General features: G+C 30.7%; 2 protein-coding genes across 4 annotated transcripts; both read left to right on the top strand.

The window, feature by feature from the left end:
* Positions 1-1,037: 1,037 nt before the first annotated feature.
* LOC111037974 lies at positions 1,038-3,813 on the top strand. Its single transcript, XM_022320873.1, has 4 exons — positions 1,038-1,173; positions 1,348-1,592; positions 1,839-2,095; positions 2,627-3,813. Exons 1-4 carry the CDS (start codon positions 1,119-1,121, stop codon positions 3,231-3,233), a joined length of 1,164 nt encoding a protein of 387 aa, XP_022176565.1. The 5' UTR covers positions 1,038-1,118; the 3' UTR covers positions 3,234-3,813.
* Positions 3,814-7,923: 4,110 nt separating this feature from the next.
* LOC111037975 lies at positions 7,924-21,082 on the top strand. Of its 3 annotated transcripts, none has more exons than XM_022320875.1 (4): positions 7,924-8,160; positions 17,959-18,008; positions 18,528-18,850; positions 20,339-21,082. In XM_022320875.1, the coding sequence occupies exons 1-4, from the start codon at positions 8,070-8,072 to the stop codon at positions 20,625-20,627; spliced, it is 753 nt and encodes a 250-aa protein (XP_022176567.1). In that variant the 5' UTR covers positions 7,924-8,069; the 3' UTR covers positions 20,628-21,082. The 3 variants fall into 3 exon arrangements, with proteins under 3 accessions (XP_022176567.1, XP_022176566.1, XP_022176568.1); XM_022320874.1 differs by having other exon boundaries at positions 7,925-8,160; positions 18,507-18,850; XM_022320876.1 differs by having other exon boundaries at positions 7,926-8,160; positions 18,507-18,817.
* Positions 21,083-25,881: the final 4,799 nt, after the last annotated feature.

Below are 25,881 nucleotides of genomic sequence, written 5' to 3'. Positions count from 1 at the left end.
AGTTAATAATTATAGTGAATAGCCAAATATTTATGTAATTAATTATTCTACCACTTACATATATTAAAATGTGTATTACATTTTATTAAGAAAAAACGCATGGGACACATTGTATTAAATTAAAAAATGTTATCAATTTTGAACTACAAAAGTTTTAGACTTTTTTAGGTTTAGAAAATTTTTGTCGAAATTTGAACTTTAAAAGTTGATATAAAACAAATTATATTCTCAATATGTTTTCTCAAAAAAAAAAAAATGTAAACAAAATGTAAATAAAATAAATAGCTTAAATATTGCCAAAATATTAAAATTAATGCATATTGCAATTGACATCATGATGTCCAGATTAAGCTGACATAAATTTTTGTTAAAAATTTCACGATATTTTCTATAAATTTTTTGTATTTTTTTGTGTGAAAGTGTGTAAAACTTGTCTACATTTTTCTGACAAGATACAATTTGCTGCCAACCAGAAACCACTAAATGCTTAACGTTGTGCTCAAAAACAATGATCTAAGAAATTCTGATTTCACAACATCAATGATAATGATAAAAGTTATTTCACAATAAAGTTATCATTGTAGAGTAGGTATGTATTTTTACAAGTAGATTATACATTTTTTTATGCGGACCACGAAAAATTGTTTCGGGGGTCACGGGTTGTCGATTCCTGATATATATATACACTATTACATTTGCGAGCATATTACACCGAGATATGAATAATAAGGGAAAATTTGTTTTGATCGTCTCTAGCTTATCTATTTTTTTTTAATTTGAATTGATAACATAGATGTTTGGGATATAATAATTATATTTTTATACACACACATGTTGTAACACGGTTCTAAAATATATATTATTATTATTGCAAATTTATGCATTTAACTTATACCGACTGATATTATGTTATTATTTTATAATTATTTGTCTAATCTAACTTTTGAATGATAATAAAAAAGATAAAGAATAACAGAGAGTTAATGTAGAGTCTAATAGAACTTAACAAACTAAATGTAGTTAATTAGAGTAAATAAACGGTTTTATGAACATACTTTATTTTATATAAAAGATAGTACTGTTATACAATTAACACATTTAGCCCTCTCGCGATCAAGATGAAGTTGTCGTTGGTTTTAGCTTTAGCTGTTTACATCTCTCACTCTGTTGCAGGTAATATATTTAATAGACAAATAAAAAAACAAAATTATTGTTAATATTTCAACGAATACCTATATCATTATTTGCTGTATATGTTTTGTATATAATTTTTTTTTAGTGAATCTAAAATATATGTTCTCAATATCCATTATACTATACCTAATTTATTATACCTATCATTTTTAGATGAAATATCCGATTACGTAAATTGGAGATATGACAATGATACGATACCCGAGATGTTGCCGAGAAATATGCGAGAAAAGAGTGACGAAGAAATTGGAAAAGCTGTTTATAATGCGTACTCAAATCAAATTAGAGTTGTCTCTGAATACAGTGGTCATGTTTATGACCCCCCATTTCCATTAGGATATTTAAAAAATGAATGTCCCGTACCGAATACACACACATATCAATCAGAAAATGACTTGGTAGGTATTCAACAACAACGTAGTTAAGGGATTAAGGGATTATAACAATAACCTTATTGTCATTAAATGGGCACCTGATCAGGTACGTACTGTATACGTGTGCAACATTAACTAATATTCATTTCATTTTTCTCATTTTAAACTCTCGCATGCTAAAAATGTATGTCTATATAAGTACATGTTCGTTACTGAAATCCACACAAATTGTAATTATAATTTATAATCAATAATCATTTAATCATATAGATCGAAACTAATGTCGAATGGAAAGAGGCCAATATTAGAGGAAGCTATTATTATTCAAATACCACATACTTTGATCAAGGAAACTATCATATTCAATTAGAGAACTTAAAATACCAGGCGAATACGCCTCTTTCCGAAAACACCATGAAATATCCAGCTTCAGTGCCAAAATCGAGCATTTCATATGAAACTGTTAAAGCTTCATTTTCAGGAAACATTAAAGATGTGACAAACGTCAACGACTTGTATAATCTAAAGTAATTTGATTAAATAATTAAATAATACCTTAATACCTTAATATAATAAAACTGAAACAATTATTTTTTGTAACTCATAATATTTCAATAAAAGTTTAGTTGTAGGATTAGTGATTACTGAAATATAATTAGGTAGGTACTATTTAGTTAATACTGCGTAATATAGTATACCTATTTTTTTGAAAAATGTTGATGTTTATTTCTGTTATACAATAACTTATAGTTGTATCCATTCATTAAATTGACAGAGTCGACTTAATATATCCTTTGATTATTATTTATCCGTATTTATCAATTACTTAGAACTGATACCGTTTTTAAATCAGTACCTATACTTACATAAATATGTATATTGTATATAATATATATTCTTTATTCATCATAAAAAGTGATTATTATGAATTTATAAATAATTATAAATATTATATAGACATTTTAATACTTGAAATCAATGCAAGTTATAAGTTTTAAATGTAAACACTTGCTATCGTTGTCTAGTTAATATTCCAATGCTTCTTTATTTTTTATCAGATACTTCCTGGAAGAGGTCGCTTCCCAACACATCGCTGATAGTGTAGCGAAATCCATGCAGCCTAACATTTCTATCGCAGTCAGACAAGCAATTAGACCTTACATCATGTTCAAGAACGTGTCGGATCCGCATTTCAAAGGATTTACTGCCAGTACGGCTTCGGGTATACAACTCGTGGTCGACGACGTCTTCACTAATGGTTTAAACCAAACCAATCAAAGGGTAAAAAATATGGTCGCTGACATGGCTAACAAGAAATTGATATCGACAACCGAGTTGGTGATGCATTATTTGAGCGGCACTTTCCGAATGCAACTCACCAGAGACAGCAAACAGTACACGGGTTATGTTATGTTCGAGATCGAAAACATCAACGTAGTTCCAACCATCAATATGTTCAATCGTGACGAATGCACCGCAAACACCAACATTAAAAACGTCAGAGTTAAGGTTGATCCTGCAGAATTCAACTTGTCCAAAGATGATGAGGTGGAAGTAAACAGTGTTGTAGTGGACGAATTTATTAAAACCCTCAAGAAAAAATTCAACAACACCGTTTGCATAGCTTTAGGAGACATGCTTAACTCCAAGGCCGGAAACTATTAATCGCATACATTTTTTAGGTAATCCAGATAATCCGTTTACTAAGAATTTTTGTAATTTATACATAGGTATAGGTGGTCCATTGTGAAAGGGTTACAGGCGTTGAAACTCTACTTTGTAAACTATTTCAAAGATTTTTTCCATTTATTACAGTTGATTTATAAGAAATGCCTAACACTTACCTTTTGTCTCTAAATATATTTATGATTATTGTTATTACTTATTATGTTATCACTTTTCTTAAGCAATGCATTTAATTTATATTTATAAGGCTGGACCAGACTTAGGTAAGTGTAGTTTGCTGGACCTATATACTTTAATAGAGGTCTATTTTTAATATTTTTTTCCAAATTTTGTTCTTTAGTAGTCAACAAAATACTTATTTCCACATCGTTTTTTATAACGCGGGCCTATGAAATCGAAACTACACATGTTTAAAAGTTGTACATTTTTTATTTATTATAGTAGAAATAAATATTGTCATTATTTGTTAAGCTACGATAACCCGATAGCAGTATATATTTAATTTGTATATGTACTAAATTATTAAAATAAACAGTAAAATAATTTTGTCAAAAAATAATTTTTAGCGCTGTCTTTATTAGCCTTATTCTATATTTCAAACTAAAGTATATATAAATGTATTGAAAATTGAATGAATTTATTTGTGTGCTCAAAATGCTGTGTTCAAAGTCATACATTAAAAAATTGTATTTTTATTTTACTATACTTTTGTGTGGGCTCGGGATTTGGTAAAATCTCACAATTGTATGGTAAACTCTCGCAATTGTTTATACTAGCAGTAAACTCTCCCAGGTAAACATTATGTTTACTTGAAAAAAGTCTAGACTTGTTTTAAAATTATATCACAAAAATTCAAAGACTATACAGACTTGCATAGACTTGATATTTCAAAATTTGATTTTAAACTTGAAACTTCTGGTTTTACGATGTATTGAAGTAGGTAACAAATGTGTAAACTGTAAAGATTTCATTATTGCATTATTTATTTATTTATTTATTTATTGAATACGGGACGTGCCCAATTACAAGAATCAAAAATACATAACATAAAATAGGAAATTTACATAAATTACAAGAATACAAATACAATTAGGATAAAGAGCAAATAGACATAATAACATAATAACTATGAACGTTGCATAAATTACAAAATACAATTAAAATATTAAAAAAAAAAAAAAAAAAAAATAGAACAATAGATAATAATTTATTGCCAAACATTCAGGAATAGTGGGTCCTCATTCGCTAGTTTCGTCATACGAGCTATAGGACGATTTACTAAATAGTTACAGCGGCTAACAGGAATTTGGAAAGGGAAGGAGTATCTGGAGTAAAAACTTGGAACTCTGAAATTTAATTTAGATAGGAGAGCAGGGGAATCCAATTCACCATTTATTAGTTTAGTGAGGAACGTAAGATTAGCCTGTTTCCTCCTGTCACATAGGGTAGACAAATGGAGGCGCTGTAATACAGGTTGATACTCATGGGGTTGACATTCAATACGTAATGCAAAAGCAGCAAACTTCAAAAATTTACGTTGAACTCTTTCTAGTTGTTTACTACCATCAAGTGTGCATGGATCCCAAATAATTACTCCATACTCCAACACAGATCGAACAAAAGAGCAATATAACGTCTTAAGAGAGCTGGACAGTTTAAATTCAGCCGAAATTCTTTTCACAAACCCGAGAAGTTTCAGGGCCTTACAGGTAACTTTCTCAATATGAGTACGAAAAGTAAGCGACCGATCAAAAGTAATGCCAAGGTCAATAACACTGTCACCTGGTTGCTTTAGTGCAATGCCATTTATGGTGTAGGCAAACAAGACACGCTCATTGGAACGTGTGTAGGTCATGGTATGACATTTAGAGATACTAAGCTCTAAGCCAAGTCCCTGGGCCCAATGAGCAACAGAATCAAGATCATGTTGTAAGAGTTTACAATCATCAGTTGTGCAAATACGGAGAAAGAGTTTTATATCATCAGCAAACAATAGAAGTTCGCTGTGCTGGATCACATTTTTGATGCCATTAACAAAGAGTGCAAATATAATGGGAGATAGATGACCACCTTGGGGTACACCAGAAGTAACCCTAGTTGGGCTGGAACAGAAGCCATTTATCTTGACAACCTGTTTCCTCTCAGACAAATATGAATTGAACCAAGATAATAGAGGCATATAATTTTCAAGATTATGAAAAAGACTAGCTGCAGTTTGTACGTAATGCGTTTTACACTTATGCGGAGTGGGGCAAATGTCCAGGTGGATAATTTAGTGGTAGGTTTGTGTGTACGTTTCTATATGGTACTTATCTCAATTTAACCTCATAATAGGTTAGTAAGTAGGTATAAGTCTACTATGTTTCTGATGATATATAATATTGAAACGGAAAGTGTTCACTATGGTTATGGTAATACTGTTTGTTTGCTTATTATGAAATCAATGGTCAAATTCAGCCCAAGTATAATAACAAACCGTTTTCCAAGAATTTGTTTCCGTTCATCCCGGATTTACAGTACTCACAGGGGAAAAAAAATCGAAATGACGACTTTTTTTAAAACAACTTTAAGGAAAATTTTAATCTTTAATCAGTTCTCAGGATTGATTGACATTTCATATACATCGCCACCAACTGCATTATTATTCTATGATACTCATTCAACAATCTATTCATTACTTGAAAGAGTACGCACTTGTTTTGTTATTGACGTGCACCTACGTCCTACATACTTTGTGGATGGAAACTATTTACTTTTATGAAAATAATATTACTACTAAAGTTTTGATCTGTCATTATTGCAGCAATATTTTCAGGAAGATGTATATATATATACACTTTTACTATGCAATAAATATTTATTTCAAAACTGTATAGACACACTACACTAGTACTACACTATATAGTAGTACCTAGCTATTGAGATTAGACAAAATATTCAATAAGAGTTAAATTTCGGTGAGTGAAAAATATTGTGTTTTTTGCCAATGGCATTATGGAATTCGATAAAAAAAATTGCACTACTTTCAACATATTTATCGGTTTGGCAGCCGGTTTATATGTCAAAAGTAGTGCAATTTTTCTCAATTCCTTCAATCTTATAATTACCTAGTACTAATGATTTTATAAAATAAATATGTAAATAGGTAACTCATAAAAATAATATATATTTTTATGTATTAATATTTATTATATTTATATACTACCGAAGTTCCAGTCCCAACCACTAATTCATAATAAATAAAGGCTTACAAGGCTTTATCTTTACAGACTTACAGTTAATCATTAACCTAATTATATATATAACTAAATATTTAATTACGATAATAGGTAGGTATGTCTATTAAAGTATAAAAAAAGCATAATTTTGAACGTATTATATAGAAAAATATTATTCCAGAAAAGGAAGATAATATCATATTTAAAATTATATCGTCCATCAAACTTACACGCCGACCTAAAACTATTTTTTAATCTGTTTAATATTCACTCACTAATCACAAATTATATTGGATATTAGTTACTGATTAACATCGATTATCTAATGATATTAGTTCGTTATTATAAAATAGCCATTATTAAACATTAATCATTAAAAAAAATAATATGATTACTAATTTTAATTATATTCCTATAGGTTAAAATGTTTATGCTTCAACCATCATTTCTTGAATTGGATGAAATTAGCACCTATGGATTTTTAATATAAATTTGAATATTGTTATGCCAGTAAGTATTATTTAATATATTTTTTATTATTAAAAAATGTGTTTATTCAGATTTCACAATAGTTAAATTCAAATATTATACTACATTACAGCTGAAAATTAAATTATTAAAAATATTTAATATACCTATGTAGATAATATTATGTGTTTTGAGTTATGTAGTACTTAGTGTTTCTTAATATGTACACTGTTTTTTATTCTCATACAGGGTCAGGGTGAACTGAAAGAACTTACTAATGCGTATATTATTTATAAATACTTGTGCTATATATAATATATATAGTGTACATGTTTTTATTTTTTAAAACTGTTCATGTTATGAATTCATCTTTTTTGAAAATTGTAATCACCTTAATTAATATAAATACGTTTAATATTACAACTAATAAATAAATAAAACGGTTCATAATTGACTGGATTGGACTATGATTAAATATAAAAATCTATTAAATCCATATGATTTTGTCAATTGAAAAAATTGTTTATTTTACATATCATATTTTAATATTTTTCAAAAATATGTACCCATAACTAATTTTAGCTAAATATCAACATAATATGATTAACTTTATTTGGTTTAAAAAAGTAGTATACTATATGCATATACTTTTACGATGGATATTAAAATAAAATAAGTATAACCTTTATATTGTAAGTCTTGTAATAAATAACAATGTGTGGTGACTTTTTATGATATAATATTGTAATGAAATTAATATACACGTTTATATAAGTTACAGATACTCATTACTCGTACAAACGATATCGTTATAGTGATTAACTAAACCGTCTAACCTTCTTTAAATTATATTTTAAGGGTAGGTGGGTACCCCCCAGCCATAACTGCGGTGTGTAGTTGAGCTATACAATAATATAATAACAGCAAGAGGCCGATTCTGGTGGTGTAGGTTGTAGGTATATAGATTGTGTAGGTACCTACGAGCCGGTTACTCGATCAGTCGCAGTAAAAAACGAACCGTCAACGTGATCGTTATATAGGTAGTGTTATTTCGCTATACGTACCGGCCACTGAGCATGTGATGTTTTCACACACGTAACGGTTATTATTAAAACAAAATTTATTTAAAATGTTTAAAATGATTTGTCGGAATCTATTTTCATTTACCGTGTGTTCTATTTTAATAAGTTCATCGCTTTCAGCCACCAGGATAATAAAAGGTAACATTTTATACAAATTATAAATTATATGTGTGGATATTAAATTACACGGGTATGAATACCTCTTGATAGAAATTGAAAAATTAAGTAGACATTTAAAAAAAAAGTTTATATGTACAGAAGATCTTTAGCATTTTAATTTGTTATATTAATTCATCTTTAAAAAATGAAATTGTAGATTTTTAAATTAAACGAAAAGCTACGATAGCAAATTTAATGAATAATGCACATTATGAAACAAGTTTAGAACAGATGTTCTTAAAATATATTTTTAAGTCTAACCACGATATTATAATAACATATTGATGATTATTATTTTATTTAATTCGATAAATATGATGTATAACTGATTATTTTTAAAAATGTAACTATATTTATAGTTATGTATTATTGTAATGGGTAGATGATAATATGTACTGTGCTCAATATTACAATTAATTGTATTAAATTAATACTTATATCAAGGAGATATGAACCCAGTAAGTAGAGATACTTTTTGGAATGAACAAATATATATTTTAAACTTACACAGTTTAGAGTTACTTAGTGAAAAAAACAAAATTCATACCACAAAATAAATTGAAGATTGCAATAAAAGCCTACGTTAAATATGTTTAAAGTTGTAACATAGTGTAATCTAAAGTTCATTCCTAAATATTTAAGTTTTTGGAAATTATGATCGGTATTTTAGATTTCTATTTAATCATGCAGTTTAATGCGATCATTGAATCCTATGTATACATAATACAATAATTATTATTACACATTTACACGTGAATTACGGTGATTAGTTTAGATTGTAAAATTCGATCAATTAATATTTTTGTTTTAAATGCACTTGGAAGTATTCGAATTGAAAAAGAATATTAATCTATTTCATATTTTTACCATACAATTTTTTTAATCAAATAATCAATAATATTTAGTTTTGAAGTTATTCAAATTTGAATAGGTATTACGTTTAATAAATGAAAAATAAAGAAAACGCGTGAGGCGTTTAAATCTGCAAGACGATGTCCGAAGTGGTTGTGTTCAAGTAAAAAGTATTCGAATAATATAACTCTTTTTATTGCATATATATATATTATTTATAATGATAATAATACTTAATTTTGTATTATATCATGTATAAAATCGCGTGTATAGTTTTATCATTCACACTGCTATTACGTGTTTAAAAGTGTTTATATAGATGCTTGTTTATATTAAGACTGGTTAATATTGATGTTTACTAGAGACTGCAGGAAATGTTTGAACGAGTTGACTTTTTCTTTTTAGACTTTCTATTTAGCACTTTTATTGATACATGCAGAGATCGATGTACCAGCGACAGTGATATCGATCAAGTTTTAATCATTGCAATTTACAAAGAATAAAAACAATATTGTATTCTAATGATTGACATTACGGGACATAGTCACTCACTGCATAACTAATACGAAATGTTACTTTTATGGAATGACCGAACAATCGTACATAATTGAACTTGGCAACGATCCATTGTATTATTACATGTGCCTGAACGATTTAGGGATGTGGTGCGATTTCCGGTATGCTGTGGGTGCATTACGCAAGCAACCAGTTAGCTGCAGTTGACGGTGAAAGTTGGGCACATCTGCTTTGACCTGTACTCATGTAACTTGTCGAACTGTTTGTTTCTAAGTGAAAAAAAAAGTGTAATACTAAATACAAAAACGTGTTGGAAGAGAAAGTTTGAGAATTTTGAGATAGTGTACTGCAGGGTATAAACTCGATACTTGGTATAGTGAAAGTGTGTTAATCAAGGTTACGAATTCTTCCGTTCGAGACGTCTCCACGGTCAAAGGTCTGTCGGGTATAGTCGTTAAAAGACGGTACGCTTACAATATTTAACTGCTGTGATGTCCGGCGTAGGGTTAAAGACTAAAATAATCATAATACAACCATAATGTGTAACCTTGGTAGGACAAGTGTATTATATTGAATTTCGTATACGTATTATATATAGGGCATATATATCGATTATCGTAACTATTTTAAATAAAATGAAAAGCCAATCCGACCAAGTTTAATGCAAATCGCATAATTTGAGATACCTATCGTAAAAAAAAGCCATCTATGCATTATATTATTACAATCATGTCGTTAGATAAATCTTGATGAAAAAAATGACTGCACAAATAATTGTTGAGCTATAAATATATGTAGGCTATAATAATTTACATAATTTAACATTTTTAATAATTCAACAATTTTCAATAATTTAACATTTTGATTGCTGTATGTAATACAGTAAGTAATAATTTGGTACAACTAAAATGCTCTTAATTTTGTTTGAAAATATTGTTTACACCCATTTGTTTGCTTTTAAGGCAGTCTTACAAATAGACTTACCTTGTGCTATTTATATTATTTTTAAATATCACAAGACATCTTCATTCTTCTGAAGATATTTCAACAATAATACGATGTCCTTCGTCGACTGTTCTTTATACGAAGATTTATTTTTAATTTTGTAATTCCCATGGATAGAAAAATCATTATAATTCAATAATTGTGTGACATAGGTACACCTACCACCTACGTTCCGTGAATTAATTTGGTACACATGAAGCAAATTGTCTCCAGTAATCTGTAGCAATTGAACTTATTATGATATTTGGACAACAATTTCAATTTTTCATCCAAATATAGTTATTATCTATTAAAAACTGTTGTTTATTAAATGGCATCAAAAATTCCATACACACATGATATATATATGTGCCTATACGGATTTTTAAATTAAAGAATATGGTCGTAATATCTACTATATAACGTAGTTGTATTTTTTTTTATTATTATTACTCTGTGTTGTATACCCAACTAAACCGTTAGAATATTTATATTAGTTATACAATATGTACTATAGTCAAATGTCTACAGTAACCAAATGACATATTATCAGACATTGAATATTGATTAGGTAGGTGCCCATTTCTAAATAATAATTCTATTTTAAAATTTCACTGATATTATTTTATACAAATATGAACGCTCCCCACTACGCAGTTATGCATAATATTGTAGGTTTGTTTTTACCGATTAAAAAAACCAGTTAATTTGACTTTCGTCTAATTAATTGTATTACTCTATAAACAGATGCTTCTTTGTTTGCATACAGTAGTCTGTGTAACTTCTTCGCGTTGTTTTGTTATTATGCAATGTAATCTAAAAGATTTTTTTGTTTGATTTGCAATAGTTGCTAAACAGTGGTGGTCGACGTATAGCGGTTATGTATGTATAGGCGTATTTAATACAACTATGTACTCAACGGAGCAAAATGTCATGGATATTAAACATTGGCCGACACAATTTCATTCGACAACCTAGGTTATTGGGCCAATTGTCACACTTTGTTAACACTTACATTCTTTTTTTTTTAACAAGTCTAAGTAACCATCGTTTTTGTAGACAATTGTGTAATCGATGTATAATAATACGACTGCTCTGCAACGAAAACGTTAGGTCAGTTTATGTAAATAGGTATAACGAAAAGCAAAACACAATTAAACCTTAATTAATTTAACTAATTAAACATTACATTTTGTTGGCATCTACGGCCATTGGCATACAATGAGTTTTTAGGTTAACATTTTCGTAAGATACAGTATTTACATAGATAAATTACAGACGATACGCTATTGATGAGATTTGTCTTAATTAAAAAGGTTGTCATGTGACATATGTTATCTGGGTGGAGGTTAATATTTGATACCATAGCTTCAAGTTTGTCCGTTTCAAATGAACGGCATTCGGATACAATGCGTTTGATTGACATAGGAGTGTACGGCAACTGGTGCATATGGGTGGGTCTTCCTCCTTCATAAAGTACTGGTGTGTTAGCGACGTGTGTCATATTGGTACGCATAAACCATATTATTACCATGATAATATGTAATACCTACGTAATTCGAGTAAAAATCACAACACTATCGTAGGTGCGTATCGTAGTTACAGACACTTTTACAGCAAGAACAATAACACCATAGTATAATAACATTGCCGTATATCATGATCAGTCGGGTAAACAAAGCAGACGGGGCAGGGTCACCGGGTAACCGTGAGAATATAATTTCTTGTCAGGCCTCGGTTGGAACTTTGAAAACAATATTTCGTGTTGCATTGAAGATTATAATATTTTAGGTATTGAGATTTTAAGTGGCTATACAAATCTAAAATTTTCAGGAATGTTGTCTTTGTTCGGTTTTTAATAGCGAAATTAGCGTCAGAAAACTATGCCGTTAAATTGTATTGTCGTGTATACATGCGTTTTTAAACTTCAATGCTATTTTTTCCCATGAATATTTATACCACGATACTCAGTATATTATAAATTATAATAATAGTTTGGAGACTAAATTTGAGTGGCGACTACGCATAGCCAATTGTCATAATTGTAGAGTGCAATTAATAACAGAAAAAAGGTAGCGCATTATAATATTATGTTTCTGAATATTACCATGACAATAATTGTTGAAAATAATAAATACTAGGTACGAGTGTACAGTGTACATGAGTATTGTTTAGGTAGCCACCTACCAACGTATTGTAGTGCTAGTGTACCACGTTCAAAGAACTTATTGTGTTGTTGCTGAAAATAAAAAACCGATAAGGCTGAACAAAAAATCGCTTAACCCATTTGTCAAGCTATAAACATTGGTGTAGCCAATTACTCCGACTGCGGCGGTAGATACACGTAATTCAAAAACACAATGTATAGGTGACATATTTACACATAGCTGGTGTTGCAGTATATCTATCAGTATATATATATATATATATGTGGTATATCGTCATATACCTACATACTGTATTACTGTGTGTCGACAACGCTTTTTGATATTATGTTCACATAATAGTTTATTTTGTATTTTTAGTGCCATATTTTCGACCCATATAATAATAGATGCATACAATTTGGTGCCTACGATCCACCGCCCTTAGCATCAACGCGTATACTATGGATAGTGTGATTCATCGACTATATGCTCAACCCCTTTCTTATTATTTTGCAGGTTGTTGTAATTTATTAAAATTATGATTTTTGGATTTCTTACGCATATTCACGTAGTACTTTCACATGATTGGTTTTTTTGCACAAACCTTCTTTTTGTATGTGAGAACCACAATTTCTTATTGTTCGGCGTGAAGCAGATGCCTTTATTTGAAAGTGTTGATGCAAAAAAATCAAAATTTGAACGAGCAGTTTCTGAATCATAAAACTGGACGGGTGATAATCCTTAATGATGGAATATGAAATAAGTGTATGAATAATTGTGTTATGTAGGTACTTGAATAGTTGAATATACGGTTCGGACGATTTTTCTAATTGTCAAACGTTAGTATAAAGGTATTATTTAAATATCATAATTCTTAAAACATTGTAGCCCTCATATTTATTAAACCTACATTATTATCCTGTGCTATGACCAGCGTATTACCTTCGAGATAAAGTACACAAACAATGGAATAACTCAACATCTATAAGCTACTCTTTAAAATTTTGATTTAGACAAATGTTCACATCAATAATTTCATATATAATCAACCGTACAGAAGGGGGTTTTCATTCGAAAGCTAGAAGTTTGTGTGTCTCTACAGGACGCTATTTAAATGATATAAAAATCCAAGTAAATTTAATATAATATATGGTCTATAATTGGTCTTTGGGTGTACTTAAAAATTCCAAAGATCAGAATTTGAACAAATGCATAGGTAATTAAAGGAAAAAAATAAATGTGGGTAAACGTGCTCGGTGAATCACTCGGTATGTAATATTGTTATGAATACAGTAATATCTTTGTGTGGACATGTTCGAAACCGCTTATTGTAGCCTACTAGGCATATGTTTCAAAACGTTTATGTACATTTTTTTTTTTAAACGTCCTGGTCCGTCAACATGCGTTCAATTTGGCGTTGCAACACGACCGATAACGGTTGCATTGTTATACATTATATTATTATATTGACCGGATCAAAACCCGCGACGGTTGCTCAACGAAAGTCACAGTTGCCACGGGTACCTGCAGCTATATAATATACACAGGCACACAATATATACATTAAGTATAGTATTATACTGCAGTTTTTAATGCGATAGAAAATCATATTGTGTTTGATAACAACAATGCGCGATAATACGTTTATGGTATGTATACCTATTTATATATAAGCCACACACTGCGCGGTATGTATGAGAGAACGTTTCGTTTGACATAAAAATTGACATAGGTATAATATAATATAATATGTAAGCGCAAGTCGACTGTCTAGGTCAACCGGTATGTGTTACGAGTGTAAAGCATACACATATTACATATATATTATTAACTGGTGACTAAAGGACAATCTGGGTAATTATAGGTACCTAAATAGTATAAATACACATGTATTATACCTATATTGTACATAAAAGTAGGTACAGTGTATGTAATGTGTTTGTATATAGGTATTACGCTAGTAAAAACACTAAAAATGAATCGGCTATATAATTAACAGCGGGATGCTAAAAAATAATAATATACCTACCTAGGCACCTAGGCATATATAGATGAATATTTATACTTATATAGTTATATGGTACCTATACCTATACACTCTGCGTTCGTAACAGGTGGATACCGCTGCAGCAGCCTGTTGCAGTAGTTTTGATCGAGAACGGTTTCTTTAGATATCAATATAATGCGAACAGAACAATTAGGTATAATTATATAGCAGCGTGACTTAGGATTCATTTGTGTTTCAAAAATATATATTTTATTGTTTTGTTTGGTTTTTTAAATCAAACCATATATTTTTACATAATATTTACTTTTTAGTTCCATAGTTGTATGTAGGTAGTAGGTAACTATACAATAGACAATATGTAGCTTTTATAGTTGTATTGCATTTTTTTGGTTATAGGTATATGTTTAATGCACCTATAATATATAATTTCAGTTAGCCTGCAGTTAGTTCGATACAAAATGTGATGGTAATGGGTGAATAAAAATAGATAAATACAAATATTGATCATATGTATATTATTTTATTTATTATGTCAAGTGACAAGTAAAAATGTAATAAACTATGTTAAGTGATTAAAATAAATATGTTCGGTGTGGCTGTTATCATATTATAATCGTGTGAGGTAAATAAATTCGGGTAAGACTTAAAATCAAAATAATTATCGCTTGCACAGACGTGAGACGAATCTATTCCCCTTTCGGCAACAATGACGATGTTGTCATTATAATATTATATTATATTTATATACTATATATAGGTATACTATACATAGGTGCACTATATAGGTATTAGGTAGGTACACTGTAGAGTGATTTACAATATACATATATACATAGATATATCATAGAACCTTCTATTAATATCTGTGATGCGGATTGCCGTCATCGTTGAAATCTTTCTGTTCAGCTCCGGCGATGATGACAAAATTGTTGCCGAAACACATATTATTATTGTGTTTTGAAGTTTTGAGTGGGGAAAAAAGGTACCTATCTATATTATACGCCTTGCGACAGATTACAATATTATTATTGGCGTACATCCGGTAGTTTTTTTATTTTGTACGACGACGATATTCTGTGGATAAAGAACGTTCGTTTTGGGTTTTTTTACGCTCAATGATACTGTTGTATACTTTCATCACATTATTATGTGCATAAATCGGTCGGAAATTATCGGTATGACGCGCAGGTACCTAATGATTACAATATGTATACGTATCTATATATACTGAGCTAGGACCTTGTACAGGCTTTATAATCGTCCTGCAAACGCTGTACAAAATATTATTATATCGACACAACGCATTATAATATTGTACCTATATTATTATTATTGTTCGCTATAATCTCAACGAGTGAAAGTCGATGTTCCGCTTCTGTTTCAGTATATATAGGTAGGTAATATTATATACGTACCTAACGCTTCCAGGCCACTGCTGCCGAGGAACTGCGGATTGTTGATTCACGTCGCATATAATAGGTATGATACCTACGAGACGACGACGATGACGACGACGACGATATCTTATTATTGTAATATACTATACGAGCATTCGTCGTGTTCGCCCAACCTACGCCGATTTATAGCGCTGCAGTGACCTTTTACGACTTGATGACTTCGGTCGACACATATTGGTGTTTCAGTGTTTGAATATAATTTCACCGACCGCTGCACCGCGGCCCATTGTACCTATAATAATATTATATGTATTATAATGTATTGTTCGAGCAGTGTTATGCGTATATTGTACAATTATATATCGTAATAATAGGCTTGTAAATTATAATTATATGAGGATATGATCTTAATGCACAACAGTTATTATTATTCTGTATATTTCAGTCTGCAGGAGATGATCGCAACAGAATCGATGCAAATATAAATTATATAATAATAATAATATTATGTTGATCGCAGTATCGCACTATGTATCTATAATTACGATTGTAATGTCACGTACACTAGCGTCACCACTACATGTAGACGAATCATAATAATTATTTCACTTCGTGAAAGTGAAATTATTAACATATTACAGGCAGACACAATACAAAAAGGTGCAGGGCCGTACTTATAGGACTTGCGAGGATCGCTGAAAAAATAATTTTGATGCCTAATAACAGTTTATATTTCCAACTGTCTTTAAAATATCCACTTTTTTTTACTGCTCTTATTCACTAGGTAATTCAAAATTAACTATAGAATAAAATTCTCCATCTTTCAAAACGAAAATGTTTAGCCTTCTTTGAATTACACCAAAAAGGCATAGCAACCTATATGAACGATACCACATATTATTGATATCTCCGAGAAGCAAATTAAAGCTATGATCAGCGCAAGGGACAAAAATACTTTATGGGGTTTTCTGAAAGACTAACTGCACCTTTAAGTTTCGTAATATACCGCCTATTAATTACAAACGAATTGTGTCCCAAATACGAAATTGTTTCCCTAGGTATTTTCAAATAGCTTTTAGTGAGTTACACGAATTGTGTCTTGACGAAAAATAGCTAAGTTTACACAAGTTGTGTGCTGATAAATTCAAATCGAGAAAATTCGTCCTCTACAATATTACTTATGTGTATACATATATTTCAGACAGGAATAATTATTGTTGTTTCGCACATATTTATAATTAGTATAAATTAAGAGTAAAAATAATAGTTCTGGGGCAAAACATTTTAATGAAACTATTTTAATAAGTCGATTTTTCTTAAAAACAATGGTCACTATTAACGTATCTCTTGTTTTCGTCGAGACTCAACTGGTGAACCTATCTCTATTTGACCATAGGGACACAACTCGAGTACCAGTAATTTCGTTTGGCCACAATAATACCTACATGTCATATGAGACCATATGTCCGTATTTGCCACAATATCATAGTACTTCTATAAGTACATCTATAAGCGACTTAACGACTACATACTTCGTTGTGGCTACCTATTAAGAAATTTATGTGAGACAGAAATGTACAAATGTTTATATTTTTACTTTGTATATATTACCTAAAATAACGATTCAATGATATTAAATATTTTATTACATTTGCAACTAAGTTTTACATTTTATTATGGGTGTCCAACACAAATTATATGAAAACACAATAAGGAATGGTTTAAAGTTTTAAACCTTATCGTATATAAAATGTAAAAATAATATATATTTAATTATGCAATAATATGTGTAGGTTACTGTATGAAACAATATGCAATTATCACTATGTTACATAATATTTGAGTACTAATATCTTGTAACATATAATTACAGAATCGCATATGAATCCTCGTTTGAAGAGAGTAAGTCCAGAAAATACTGCTGTAAGTATATTTTTTTAAATTACATTTTATACAAAAATTAAAGTATTGTCTAATGGAAATTTCCACACGCATTCGAAGCATTGCTATTTTATTAACGGTTTTTTTCCTAACATGTTATATTATAATATTATACCGTGAAACCTCTAAATACTTGACACTCACTAAGTCTCTGAAATTTTGTCCACTATTCAGTTTTCGGTTTGTAGAAATGTTGTAATTTTTTCCTAAGAAAACGTCCACTATTAGGAGGTGTCCGTTAGGAAAGATTTCACTGAATAATAATAATGAAATGATATAAAAGAAAATTTTAATATTGAAAAACCAGCTGAAAAATCATTATGATGAAAAATATAACGAACCCATATTTATCGAAAAAATATGTATTATTTTTCATTTCGATAATTGATTTAGGAAAATCGATATGGCATTATAATAAACATTTTCACAGCGTTTATAATAACAATTTAATAATTAATAACTATTTTACATACTTAAAAGGTGTACGGTTCTCGCACGCAGGACCGGAGGGACTCGTCCGCGGACAGCCAACAATTCTTGCCGGCGTTCGGGCCGCTGTTCGGCCAACTCGGTCACCACTCCCGCCCACCCAGGCTGTACCAGGAGGCCGACTACCTGCCCGAACTGACGCCGTACCTGCAGACGGCCGCGGCGTCCAACCAAGAGAACGCCATGCTGGGTTCCGGCAACTTCGGCGTCATACCCGGTGGCACGTACTACGCGGCCGGCGAGACAGCTTCCGCTTCCGACCCGTACCTGTACGACGGCAACAGCCACGGACGACCGCACCGGTACGTTCAGGGGCACCGAATAAATGGCAATAGGTATATAATATGCCTGTCATCAACTTTCGTTTTCTTTTTCTTCTTCGGCGGCCGAGTATATTATAATAATATATATTGTGCGAAACAGCGGAAGTCCTAATGTGTAACATTACAGTGCTTGACTTGGGGGTGGAAGTGGGAGCAACTAATTTTTCAAAAATTGTAGAGTAGGTACTCCTACTATTATTATGAAGGGGAACTCACAGAACGCTATACATTACTCAGCATTTTTATCAAAATGCGAGAGATACCATCAAAATTAGTGTTATGGATTATTTAATAACCACGAATCTATAAATTAGTTAATATTAACTAATTATTACTAAACTATTCATTTATTTACTTTAACTATATTTTTGAGTTTGATATTATTTATAACTATAATATAATATGTACAGTAGTTACTAACTACCTATTATATTAATTTGTATTTGTATTTTTTTTTTTTTAAATTGATTATTCGTAAATATTTTAAATGTGATTTAAATAGGAGAAGGGCATAGCTTCCGAGGCTCAATAGAGTTTAACAAGTGAAGGGGACGCTCTTTTTTTAAAAGTAAACAGAGTTTCCCCACTTTAATTTTTCCAAGTCGAGCGCTGGTAATAAACAATATTATAGGTAGGTTAGAGCAATAACGCAGCGTTAATTTTGGTGTGGACCTAGGGCCTGCAGGAGGTGGAGGCCCCTTAAACTCAAAAATCCAATTATTAAATGAAGTGATACTATACAATCTGATGCTTAATTAATTATAAAAAAAAGATAGTAATGATAATAGTAATTGTTTTACTAATCGTACATAGGTACTTAAAAATGAACTTTTCGAACTGACGTGTGATTAAAAAAAAAATGTTTCTTAGATTATTTTTTTTAATGTGATTATAAAAGTAGTGTAATACTGCATAATGAATTTCCATTATACAGTATTATAAAGTATATATTTTTATTTTTATTAAGCTTCGGCAACTGAGGCCATTAGCTGTAGGTTGTGGTACTGTAGGATTTTTGGGACTGTAGGGTTATGGAACAAGTATGTGTTTGTTTGGCAGAATTTCTAGTGGGCACCCGTAGGTTTCTGCCATGCCCGGTTGGGGGATGGCGGCCTCTCTCTCCAGACAACGTGACTGCCCGGAGAGAAGTGTCACCCGTGACCGAGGTTCAAACCGACGACGGTGCGCGTTGCAACTGACGCGTTATCCGCTCAGCCACTTCGTCCCCCATAAAGTATATTATATTTCACCAATTGTATTGTCTTATGTAAATCGAATTTTAAATTGAAATCTCGTTAGTCATTAAGATAGATTAAAAAATATCTTTATTTTTTATTTTTCAAAATACTTGTTGAAATAAAATCAAAATATAATACTCTGGAGCTTACATACTAAAGCTAGATTGTTTTAAATATTTATATAGTTTTACAAGTACTTTCACCAAAATCTATTAAAATCTTATACTTTTTTGTAACTGTGTTTGTTCATAATTATTTTTAGGTTTTCCGGAAATCCTAGACCATCTGCATTCCGTGACCCAGATGACTTCTTTGCAGGGTTCCGAGACTTTGCGGATATTACAGCCCCTACAAAATCATCATTCTCACAATACCATATGGTATACGCCCCAATGGAAGATTTACCATCCAGCGAAGAAAAGGTCAAGTCGAAAAAGAAGAGGAAGTTAAACAAACATTTAGAGAACGAAAATGATAAAACAATTAAAGCTAAAAGAAAAATGCACGCGGGTGAAAAGGAATTATACGAACCAATGATTGCACTCAGTTAGTCGATATGAAACAAAAATGAGTGAATAATGAAGGTGTTATTATTGTTATTATTACTATTATTTTGAAGTACAAAGTATTGGAATTTCTTTTCTATCGACCATAGAGGTACATAAGGGCTCTAACTACCAAAATGCAAGAGCTCGATTACTTCCATCATATCGTTTTGGCATTTAAAATGTTTTATTTAACAAATAGATCCATCAAAAACACGGTTTCCCAATGTACTATACTATTACTGTGTTAATATGTTATTACTTATATTAATATAATATATTATGAATTATGACGTATTAATAGGTCATATTCAAATTAAAATAAATATTGTTTGTATGCTTAGTTATTATTTTATTATTGTATAAAAATACCAAATACTTAGTTGTATACTGTTTAGTACTAATGTAAAATGATTTGTAAATACATATTTTTTAAATAAATGTTAAAAATTGTTTAAAAATCAAGTTGAAATTATTAGTTTGAAAAATTGCTATACATACTGTATACTACGAGGCGTGTCCAGAAAGTAAGTGTACTCAATTGTTGTGTAGGCTTCAAAAAAAAAAAAATAAAAAAAAAATAACGTGGTTACATTAATATAATTGTGTGCTATTTGTCTACATAGTCACCATTTCTTTCAATGCCGGTTGTGAGACGGCAAATTAATTTTTTTATGCCTGCCTCGTAGAACTCTGCCACCACCTCCTTTGTCCACTTGTCGACAGCTCCCTTCACTTCCTCGACAGTTGTAAATTTTTTTCCACCTATGTGCTTCTTCAGGGAAGTGAATAAATGGTAATCTGAAGGGGGAATACGAGAGGTGGTTCAAAACATCCCATCTAAATGAGTCCAACAATTGCTTCGTGACATTGGCCATGTGGGGTCTGGCGTTGTCGTACATCAGGCAGACTCCGTTCGTTAACAGACCCCTTCTTTTATTTTGAGTAGCTCTCCTTAATTTTTTTAGTCTCACAATACCTTGCTGCGTTGATGGTCTACCCCCAAGGTAAATCAAAATGGATTCAATCAAAATGATGCCTTAGTGGTCCCAAAACACTGATGCCATGATTTTTTTGGTTGAAATGGTGGTTTTGAACTTTTTGGTTGAGAGTGAAGTGGTGTGACGCCACTGTTCGGACTGTCTCTTGGTTTCAGGTGTATAGTGTGCAACAAAATTTTCATCTCCAGTAACAATAGACTTGAGAAAATTATCATGTGGAGATTTTTCCTTCGCAACAAGGTAACGGATAACGGCGCGGGTTTCGCATTTGGCGGCAGACTCGATCCACATGTTTAACAAGAAAAACTCGTACGACCACAATTTTCAACGTACTGAACTCGTTCTGATCTTGTTTTAAAGGTTATGGCCGTTAGGGGTAAAGCACGAATTAATATACGGACTAGTATATTAATCCGTGGGGCAAAGCTATCTGAAAGTATAGCCAACATAGCAAAAAAATATTCCCTATGGCCGTGAAAGCCTCAGTACACTTACTTTCAGGACACGCCTCGTATATGGGTAATATTCGTTTTATTGAATTTAACACTTTACAGTTGTCAAAATTTACTATTTAGTACAATACATAATAAAGTTGTTAAGAACAACTATAGCCAATCCTGAATAAAAACAAAACAAAAATACAATTATTACACTCAATTATAGCGAATTTCGTCAATAAATAAAATGTATATTATTTACAAAACCACTTTTAAACGAGTAAGAGTTTGTGACATTAACGAATGGCTCAGTTTAATTGTAACTAATGGCCGTTGATGTGTTGTTTGAACGACCCATAGAAAATAAAAATCATTTTAAACAAACACTGAAAATTCGCTCGACGTTCAATTTCAAACAACCCATTTGAAATTAACTGTACTAAGCCAAAGGGCAGAGGAACGATGGTCATTTAAAATTTCTGAGATATCTTAAAGATAAACGCGATTCAAAGACCATTGCAGTTTTAAATTTGAGTGCTTTCGGTAAACCAAAAATATCGATTTTTAAAACCTCAATATTATATTATATTTATTACAAAGTGTGTTTCATAAAGAACGTAAATTTTAATTTTTCAGTCCATACTGTCTCATTAAAGTTAGGTACTGACTAGCTTATTTATTGTCGTTGCGGTCTGTGCTTCACGGTGTCCAAAGATCGTACATTCGTGCGAAGTTTCCTAACAGTTACTGCAACACACTCGAAGTGCTTATAATGGGTTTTAATGAACACGTTGGTCGATCGTTTTGGTCAATCACTAAAGACCTCTACAACCATAGGTAACAGAAATTATAAGAACAGAGTCACAAACATAACAACGAACAGTTACACTGCAGGTTTTCAAAAAGTGAGTTCTTAATAAAACACCCTATACGTACATCGTATAATTGTCAAAAATTTCCGAGATTTAAAGTGGAGCTCGCCGCTATCTATCGTTAACAAAAATGGACGCATACTGCCTAAAGGTACGGTTTCCCTGCAACGTCTGGACGCAGCGTCAAGCGTCACTACCGGTCTGGACGTAGGTTGCGTCTAGACGCCGCGTCCGACGCAGCCATGCTGTTCTCGCGTCTGACGTTGCAGGGAAACCGTACCTTAAATCTTTTTCGTTAACTACACGTAGCTGGTACTATAACAGTATTTTTTCTATACATAGTAGCGGGTTTATTTTATACCAAAGAAAGTATTCGAATTTCAAAATTTGACAAAATTAGATACAGGCAAAGAATAACGATATTACCTAGTTATTTTGTTGTAATTCAAAAATATTATTCGTCACAATAACATTTTCAAAACATTAAGATTAATTGTATGCTATTTCCTATGTGTAGTGTGTACGATACACGATGTGCAGCGGCTGTAATATGACTAGGACTCTAGAAGTATCTTCAGAAATCGCCGGTCTTGATGCACTACACACCTTAAAAAATTAGATATATTTTTTATTGATCTTAAAAAAAATAACTCGGCATCAAAGGCCATTATTCTATTTTATATATTGTAATTTATAGGTATGCACAATGCACATAGGCGGAGATCTCGTGAAATATTGAGGGAGGCTCAAATATTTGATGACATACAGACCCCCGTGGGGGCGTTGCCCCCACACCCCCAACAAACTAATTTTCACATTAAATCACTCATAAAAAATTGTTCTCGTTGACTCGTTATCATAACAACTTAAATAATTACAAACATAAAAAAGGAATAATTAATAAAAGATTTAAATTTATATACAAACATAATTGAACTAAATTATTTATTAAAAATCTAAATCACAATCTCAAAAGAAACGTATTCCCAAGAACATCAAACAATAAGTACAATATATTTTAGTATAAAATGGTCAATACGGTCACGGTAACGGTACGAATAAGAATGTACGATACGCTTTACAAATTGACAATAATATACGAAATACGAATACGATTCATTTAATCACGATAAGCTTTACGAATTTACGATAGATTTAATACAGCAATAGCGATAGTCCTATAATAGCTATCGCTTCTCGAGAATTATCAAAAATTAGAAATGAAATAATATTTTTCCCATCTATAAATAGAATGGTATAATATGTTATTCAATATTGATGACCGATCGGTACAAAATATGTACAATATTAGGTATATAAACACAATATAATATTATTGTGAATTGTGACTTAATATTGTTCAGCATGTTACCGTAAAAAATAAATTGGTAAATAGTATGTATGTAATGTACTAAGTACACTTATATAATTGTGGATATAAGAATATAAAATAATGAAAAAAATTCTGCAAACTGTACAAAATTACGGTAGTATTTGTTTAATATTTTTAGGGGGGCTTTAACTTCAAATTATTTATTTGGCGGGGGGGGGGTCTCTCCCCTCAGATCTCCGCCTATGAGTATGCATACTAAAAACAAACAAAACTAATTGCTAATTAGTAATTACCTTATACCTTAGATCATATACTATGGACGAACTTAATATGTGCTAAAAAATGCAATATTTTAAAGCTCGCTGATTTTACAAATGAAACAGTTTTTCTAGTCAAATTTTGACCAATGATAAATTATTATGGAAGATACTAGTTATAATAATTACCTTATTTCAGTTGTTGAATAGCACAATGAATAATATTATGCGTTTATACATACAATATACATATTATATTTTCAATTTTGTTGGTGAAGAAAAAATATGATACCTGACAAAGCAGGTAACCGCAATACCGACTTCTATATTGCCTATCCATATCTTAAAAGGAGTTTTAATTTTTTAACAATTTATTTTTTAGATATAATTAAAGATTCAAGATGGATAAATAATAATAATAATTATTGTAGGGGTTTTACTATAAAATATTAATTATTTAAATAGCTAGTAATATTTAAACGAGATTTTAAATTATTTGATATTTAACTTTATATTATGCATACACTTAACGTGGTATGTAGTATGTACCCACCTAATTTCAAAAGTAGTTATTAACTCATTATAATCATAAACCATCAGAAAAAATAAAAAGAGGAGGAGGGGGGGGGGGGGTGCAGAAATAAAATGAAAATTGTGTACTCAAAGATTTAAACTTATTTTTGATTAAGATATAACTAGAAGGGGTACATTAAAATATTTTTTAAAAAGGAGCAGTACTCCAATCCTTCCACATGCCATCTAATTCAACAAATGTTTGAAAGAAGAAAATTATCTTAAAAAACATAACAATATAATTAAACATTTTAAAGAACTTTACTATTCTAAACTGACAATTAGTTAAAACTATTGACATAATTTCATAAACAAATTAATTTAAAAAAAAATACAGGTGTACAGTTAATGCAAAACAGGGTATCATATTAAAGTTCCTTGTTGTGAATAGGTACCACAATTGAAATTTGTACTAGGAACCATTTGTATACATTTTTAATAAAAAAATTTTAATAAATATTTTATACTAATTTTTCTTTGGTCTGGACTGGGCTAGATAATTATCATGTAATTTATATAATGTTCAATCTACCATGTTAGCAATATGTGTATAACATTTAACTAAGTAGAGGTGTTTAATGACTCACTGTACTTCCTACTATAGTTTTACATTTTAATTTGATTAAATTAAATTAATATTATTTCATTTTATTTTAGAAACCGATCTATAATAAATTATAGGTAGGAATAATTACACGAACAATTTATTTATTGAACTGAAATGAAAATTGGTAAATAGCATATAAAGTGATGGCATATTTCATGATGGTACTAGATGGGTGGGTAG

The sequence above is a fragment of the Myzus persicae genome, unplaced genomic scaffold, assembly GCF_001856785.1.
Source record: "Myzus persicae strain clone G006 unplaced genomic scaffold, MPER_G0061.0, whole genome shotgun sequence".
Taxonomy (NCBI): Eukaryota; Metazoa; Arthropoda; class Insecta; order Hemiptera; family Aphididae; genus Myzus; species Myzus persicae.
Note: the sequence above shows the minus strand (reverse complement) of the source record. Positions and strands in the feature narration are given on the sequence as shown.

Coding starts and splice junctions, on each gene's coding strand:
- LOC111037975 (XM_022320874.1), top strand. CDS start 8,070: ATGTTTAAAATGATTTGTCGGAATCTATTTTCATTTACCGTGTGTTCT. Junction 8,161..17,958: donor AGCCACCAGGATAATAAAAG/GTAACATTTTAT, acceptor ATATAATTACAG/AATCGCATATGAATCCTCGT. Junction 18,851..20,338: donor CACCGAATAAATGGCAATAG/GTATATAATATG, acceptor AATTATTTTTAG/GTTTTCCGGAAATCCTAGAC.
- LOC111037974 (XM_022320873.1), top strand. CDS start 1,119: ATGAAGTTGTCGTTGGTTTTAGCTTTAGCTGTTTACATCTCTCACTCT. Junction 1,174..1,347: donor CATCTCTCACTCTGTTGCAG/GTAATATATTTA, acceptor TATCATTTTTAG/ATGAAATATCCGATTACGTA. Junction 1,593..1,838: donor ATCAATCAGAAAATGACTTG/GTAGGTATTCAA, acceptor TTAATCATATAG/ATCGAAACTAATGTCGAATG.